The following is a 7,362-nucleotide window of genomic DNA, read 5'->3' as shown; positions in this document are numbered from 1 at the left end:
TGGCAAGACGCCGGAATTAGTTTAGCGTCTTCCAAAAAGAAACATATGCCCCAAAGTAGGACAACCGCCTCTTCAGATCCCGACATCTTCTCGTGGCTCGAACAGTGTCAAATGCCCTGGATTGGTATAAACCCTAATTCCTAATTATCTTTTCTAATTTTTCTATTTGCTTTTGTAATTAGTATTAGTTTTAAGGTTTAAGTTCTATTCTTGTTATTTTTATCTGTGTGCAAATGAGCTAGGGTAGTATCGGTTTTCAATTACATATTACTTTATAAATGTGAATTTGAGTTCTTCGACCTAGCCGATCGAGTAGTTTGTTATTGTAAGTTAGTTATGATTTTTGGTTCTTCGACCTAGCCGGTCGACTATTTTGTGTGAATTTGTTAGTTTGAATTTTCAGTTTTCCGACCTAGCCGGTCGATAGTTAAGTGTTTTATGCTAGTTTCATGAAAAATCAAAAGATTAGTTGAATCATTTATTTAGTTAGTCGTTTAGTTAGCTGATTTTACTCGTTGTTCGATAGTTTACCAATGTTCGATTAAGTTTATTTTGGGCTATGTTATCTTATTTCAATCGCCCACTGTTAGTTCTCATTAATTTATTAGATTCAGTTTAGGTCGTTTGGATACTTAGTTCAATTGCAATTGAAGTCATGCCCTAGGTTTGCCTATTCATAATTGGTTTGAGTATGAGTGCTTTTGCTTGAATTTCAGTCATGTGTTGATAAAAGCTAAATACTTGAGCGTAAGGTACATGTTTGTTGCCTTTTACTATTTGGAGTAGGTTTGAGGTACAAGTACCCTTAATTGTGTCTAATTTTAGTGAAAAGGGATAGTCCTTTATCATAATTTTGGACAGATTTTGGTGCTACTTTGAATCACTTTCAAGGCTGGCCTCTCCTATAAAGGGAGGGTGTTTCTTTCACTTTGAAGAAAAAAGGCATCAGAAAAAAGAGGAAAAAAGATAAAAAAATTCAGCAGCTCTTTTCTTCAGAAAAGAGCAATAAAAAGAGGAAGAAGTCACTTGCTTTTAGTTTGAAGCATTAGTTTCTGGGATTATGTTTTGCTATTTTTCTACTGGGATTCCTTGGTTTTGAGTTACCGGGGCTGCTGATTTACTATTGTGACTACTGGTTTGGAGCTATCTGAAGCTTGTAGTTTGTTGTTTGTTTCATTGCATTAGTGAAAAAAAAGGAGTTTATGCTCTAAAGGTTAGTTTGTATTCTCATTCTCTACCTCTATATCCTTATTGTAAATTAACGTTTTATAAAAGAACTTATCTTAGTAGATGCATTAAGTTTCTATGTTTTCAGTTTTATTGTTATAAATTCTATTGCTGAATGTTTAAGGTATTTTCATGACAAAACAACATGTTGACTTACTTTTCTTCCTTTGGTATTAAGCAAGGACTAAATATTTTAGGTGCCGATTAGTTTTTCTTTGTGGTTATATGACAAAATGACATCTATGGTATAGTTGTAAGAATATATTTATTTTAATCTCAGCCTTTTGTTGAGCTAAATTAGTGCTCCAACTTTATTCATATTGAAAAGGTTTTTTTTTCATGTAAAAGTAGCTATAATGAGATGGTATATAGATTATTGTTACGAATTTCGAGAATTAGGAATCCACGGTCATACATCTAGTAAAAAAAAATAAAAGTTTTTTCTTCTTTGGGTTGATGTTTTAAATTAATCGAAATATTGTTTCATAAATATACAAAAAAGTGAATTTCGTGTTTGGGTCTCTATTTCAACGTCTTTTTGCTAGCTAAAGTTCTAAATTTTAGGAACATTTTGTAGCGAGTGTTTCTTTGGTGCAAGTCATTAATTAAAACTTTTAAAAGTAATATATACTTACCTTGAAAACTTAAAGAAATTTCTCAAAAATTCAGTACTTAGGAAATAATTTTTCTCAACTACAAAAGACTTGCTTTGCTCCCAGGAAATGATCCGTTTTAATCGCTAGGCAATTAGTAAGTGCATTTTAACTTCCAGGAATCGCTTGGGTAGCGTGTTGTTTAACATTTAATAAATTAATTCAATAATCTCATATCATATCCATTAGTTTTAGTTAATCCTTTGCTAAAATCTCGGATTCACTTGCTTAGCGCGATAGTTGACTTTTAATACTTTTACAAAAATTAATTTCCTCAAATATAGTAATTTTTCTAAAAAGTAATAACGTACTAATAATCCTTTGCCATGACTGCGGATTCGCTTGCGTAGTGCTCCTATGACTAAATTAATAAATTTCGTCTCGATCACACATTCGCTTGCATAGTGTGATTACGATAATTTAATTTTTTACTCAACACATCTTTTAATAAAATGCGAGCAATAAAAGCGAATAGGTAAAACACGGAAACCAATAAGGTACAATTTATACAAAATTAATTCAAGCCAAGTTTAAGTCAATAAAGCGACCGTGCTAGAACCACGGGACTCGGGGAATGCCTTACACCTTCTCCCCGCTCAACAGAACTCCCTACCCGGACTTTGTTTTCGCAGACCAATAATAAAAGAGTCAAATCTTCCTTTGAATAAGGATTCAAAAAAGGTGACTTGGAACACCCAAAAAATCAATTCCAAGTGGCTACTTTGAATAATAAAATAATCTCTATTTCAAAATTATCACTTTAATTGGAAAAACTCTTTAACCCACAATCCTATCATTTTTTTGGGCGGGTAGAAAAGGGGTGTGACAGCTCTGGCGACTTTGCTGGGGGCCACTAGAATTCGAGCTTGTACATGTTGACTATTATTTGGCTTTATTAATTTTATATATACTGTAATTTATTTGGGCATAATGTGCTATTTGTTTGCTTTTTACCGTTTTGATATTGTTGAACTGTACATATAAATTGTCTTCTCACGCACCCCCTTTGAGTCTTCTTGAAATTAAAAAACTGGGCATTTACTTGACGTAGCCCGCTTTCTTTGAGATAGCCGAGGTACTTGTCACCCGGTGAAGGATTTTAGTCACACATGTTTTAGGCGGGAGAACCATCAGTTAAGCCGGAAAGCAATGCTACCGGTATACTGACCCTTCTCGGCTCGAGTTGTCCGCTCGAGTAAGCCAGTCTAGATACCTTCTCCATCAGGATTTAAACCTAGAAGAAAAAACCTCATGCCGGATATCCCTAGTAGGTTCGCTTTATGTGCATCACATGCATTTGACTTAGCGAAACTCGGCACAGGGGCCGGGTCCGTATAAGACAGGTATCCTCTTTGAGACCATCATATTCACTTATGTGCTACTTGATACATCATTTGGAAGGCTTACTTGCATTGTTGACCGGCTTTAGAAAATTAGTGTAGCAGAATTATTAAAAAAGAAAAAAGAAAAAAAGAAAAAAAAAGAGGGAATCATTCTCCTAGTTTAGTTCAAATAAACTTTTGTTAAAAAAAAATAAAATTGTAGTAGTCTAGCATGAGGTGTAAAGACTAATTTTCATAAAAATTGAAAGAGAAAATACTTAGTTTGACCGAACTACGCGGGTTTGATTCTCACCGAATGTGAGATACATAGGCAACCTTTATCGGGTCCAGCCCCCAATTTTCGAAAATCCAAAAAAAAAATTGTTTAATCTTTGATGCATAAAATCCATAAATTTTTTTTTGTAAAAAAAAAGCAACTAAAGAAGAATCTGAATTCAGAAATATTTTCATTGTTCTTTAGAAGATTGTCTTTTGAAATTTAAAAAGAAAACTTAGAATCCAAAGATATTTTCGAAAATTCAAAGGCAAATTTAACAATAAAAAAATATTGTCTTTTATTTTTAGAAGTCTTTCTTTTGAAGATTCCAAATCAAAATCGAAAAAAAGTTACTTCTTTAAAAGTCTTTCTTTCGACAATTTCCAAAAAAAAAAAATCTAAAAATCTTTTCCTTTATCTTTGAGACATCAAATCCAGAAATTTCAAAAAAATAAAAAAAATAAATTGAAGTGCAAAATATTTTCATTCTTCTTTTAAAGTTTTTCTTTCGGAAATTAAAAACCAAACTCAGAATCCATAGATTTTTCATTCAACTGCAAAAAAAACTCAAAAACCCAAAAATATTTGCTTTCTTCTTTGGAAGTCTTTCTTTCGAAAAAAACAAAAAAATAATTCTTTCTTCTTTAGATTTCTTTCTTTCAACAATTCTCACAATATATTTATATATATATATATTCCTTGTTAGGAGCTTTCATGATCTGATTTGTAAATGAGTAAACAAATATAGTTAGTTTATTTACCTATTCCTAATTTTATTGAACTACGTAATGATCTGATTCATGCAGCGACATGATACGTAGGCAACCCCCAAAAGGTTCGATCGAAATATTTTTCAATGGCTCTAAAATAAGGCAAGGCGTAAAAAAACACAAAAAAAAGAGGAATAAATAAGAGCGACATAAGCGGAAACCTTATAAGCGGGAATGAAACATTAAGTCTTCCAAAAGCATGTTAGAGACGGTGATAATGTTAGGAGCATAGCATATTTACGTGTGATTCGTATTTATAAAATGCTTAACCCTAACACATTTGTTGCCTCTTATCTAGTAAACTTAAGGTGGTTGGTTTGTGGTGAAACTGACAACAAATCATTACTACCAGATCTACGGGAAAGGTAGTGATGGCTAACAATGACGAAATCGAGTTGGTCAGTGACGACCACCAGGGTCACTCAGTCGAGAAAGAGTCTGAGGAAGTAAGAAGATTGAAGCAACAACTATCTCACATGTACCAGGCTTGGGTCTCCGGTCAACCTCTGCCTCAGGGTCACTCAGAGGAAACTTCCACCATACCCCTGACTACTCAACCACCGCTCCCTCCAACAAGCGATCACATTTTACTTCCGGGGTATGGGCCAAACTACTGTTTCCTTGCCGCCCCTAGTACCTCTAATGTGCGACCTCTTGCCACACCGGTTAAGAACACCCTTCTCGTCATGTCTGGCACCCCAGCGCATACAATCCCCCCACCAAATCCTGTGATGAGGCCAAACATCGAGCCACTCTCTCATGCTTATGATGGCCAATACTACTCTCCATATATGGATTTTAAGGGTTCGTCTCCACACAATCAGACCCCACAGTATGAGTTACCTACAGAAAATGAAAAGGTTGTAAAGACAGGAGAGCCAGATGAGATGGTCATGAAAATGAAAGGTCTTGAGCAGAACATAAAGAACATACAAGGACTAGGTGGTCACAAAAGTGTGTCATTCAGTAATCTGTGCATATTTCCTCACATCCATTTCCCCCAGGGTTTAAGACACCAAAATTTCATAAATATGATGGACACGACGACCCTATCGCCTACTTGAAAAGGTACTGCAACCAGCTGAGGGGTGCAGGAGGAAAAGAAGAGTTGCCGATGGCTTACTTTGGGGAGAGTCTGGTAGGGGTAGCCTCTGAATGGTTCATTGACCAAGATATCTCTCACTGGAATGTTTGGGACGACATGGCCCAGACCTTCGTCAAACAATTTCAGTACAACATTGATATTGCGCCAGATCGTAATTCCCTATCCAATATGAAGAAAAGGCCGAATGAAAGCTTCAAGGAGTATGTCGTTAGGTGGAGAGAGCAAGCATCTAGAGTTAAACCACCCATGGATGGCCATGAGTTAATCATTGTCTTCCTTTAGGCTCAGGATCCTGATTATTTTCAAAATATGATGGCTGTAATGGGTAGATCTTTTGCTGATGCAATCAAGATAGGAGAAATGGTCGAGAATAGCCTCAATACTGGCCGAATTATAAGTCAAGCGGCTCTCAAAGCAGCTACCAAAGAAATCCAGAATAGGCCGAATAGCCTTGATAACCAAAAGAAGAAAGATGAGGAGTCCATGATGGCATCACGGGAAAAAAGAGGCCAAAGGGGAGCATCTCAACCCCCGAATCCACGATACTTAGGTTCTCCACAGTATGCAATATTCAATGCTCAGTCTTATGCCAAACTATCCAATCACCAACAGATGCGGGCCCCAGCTTTAACATACCTTCATCTACGACAGCAAAACTCTCAATCACCCTACAACCCTCGTCCAAAAGAAGAGTATGAAAGGGAACATAAGCGAAGGGACAATTTCACGCCAATCGCAGAATCCTACACAAGTTTGTTTGAAAGGTTGAAACGTTGTGGCATGATTGAGCCGCTTCGAGGGTATGTTCCTGGTCCTTATACAAAAGGTTGTAACACCGCTATGCAATGTGTGTACCATTCCAATGTCCAGGGGCATAGCACTAAGGATTGTCGAGCTTTGAAAAGGGAAATAGAAATGATGATTCAAGAAGGGATGATCGTGGTCCAAGATAATGGCACCCTAAACGTCATGACAAATCACGCAATGCTTGGATGATTTACAGTGTTAAAGAATATGGGGACAGTTTGATGGAAAGGTCAAGGACCCGTCCACTGAATGCAAGGCGATCAAAATTATTGAATGTCTTGTTTGATGCTGATGTGTAAATGGTAGCTAAGATGTCGAGCTTGATAATTGGAAAGTCACTCCTCTCCTTGCTGGAAAGGGGTCTTGGTAACTTATTTTGTCATTATTTCTATCATCTGGATTACTTCGAGGTTGTGATCCAGATGTTGTTTGTTTGTCCTGTCATCAAACCTCTCTATCCATTAACCAATGAAATGAAATTTTTGCTTTGTGTCATTTTAATCCATTTTGTTTAATTGTTCTTGCTATATAGTTCTTTCACGCCAATTTTAGTGACATGACATGCATGCGGAGACTTCGGCTAGATTTTAGAAAGCCTGTCCAATCTTGAATTGAATCGAGAAAAGACACTTGGAGGATAAATAAGAGGTTGAAGAACTTTGATGATAAGCCTGTCACATGGAACCAAAATAGTCATATCTGTAGAGGTTAAAGATATTAATCGCAAACCTATCATGAATACCAGCTTAAGGATAATTGAAAGTTTTGATTGGGATAATCGATGAAAGGCTTTTTGCCATGGCCTACATAATCTGATCATATCAGGGAAGATGACCCAAATCCTAAAAAAGGTGCATTCCAGGGAATTTAAAATGATTAGCTAGTACTGAATTGCACCCTTCTACATCAGGACAAAGACCAAGAAAAGGTGGCTCCAAATTGTCAAAAGTCATTTGTTACAAAACTATACAACTGACAAAACCAAGAAGAGAGTCATGTCCATCAATGCCGAATTTGAGAAGAGAGAGAATATTTGGCATTCTTGAGGTTGGGAGGCCCTTTTTCTGCTACCCAAACACTTTATACCCTTCGTTACTCCTTTTGAGCCTGTTTTATTTTCTTTGACCCACCTTTTTTGGAATCAAGTATAGAGTCAAAAAAATCGAAGATCCATGCCATTAGAAAATAAGAGTTGGGGTAA

The 7,362-nt window shown here is 36.2% G+C and overlaps 1 protein-coding gene across 1 annotated transcript; it reads left to right on the top strand.

Annotated features, from left to right (window-relative positions):
* The first annotated feature begins 4,620 nt into the window (after positions 1–4,620).
* LOC138873856 (uncharacterized) lies at positions 4,621–5,636 on the top strand. The gene is made up of 2 exons (XM_070152340.1): positions 4,621–5,203; positions 5,254–5,636. Exons 1-2 carry the CDS (start codon positions 4,621–4,623, stop codon positions 5,634–5,636), a joined length of 966 nt encoding a protein of 321 aa, XP_070008441.1.
* The last annotated feature ends 1,726 nt before the right edge of the window (positions 5,637–7,362 follow it).

Source organism: Nicotiana sylvestris, chromosome 7, assembly GCF_000393655.2.
Source record: "Nicotiana sylvestris chromosome 7, ASM39365v2, whole genome shotgun sequence".
NCBI lineage: Eukaryota > Viridiplantae > Streptophyta > Magnoliopsida > Solanales > Solanaceae > Nicotiana > Nicotiana sylvestris.
The sequence above is the reverse complement of the archived record's forward strand: the minus strand, read 5'-3'. Positions and strand labels throughout refer to the sequence as shown.

Coding starts and splice junctions, on each gene's coding strand:
- LOC138873856 (XM_070152340.1), top strand. CDS start 4,621: ATGGCTAACAATGACGAAATCGAGTTGGTCAGTGACGACCACCAGGGT. Junction 5,204..5,253: donor AGGACTAGGTGGTCACAAAA/GTGTGTCATTCA, acceptor CATTTCCCCCAG/GGTTTAAGACACCAAAATTT.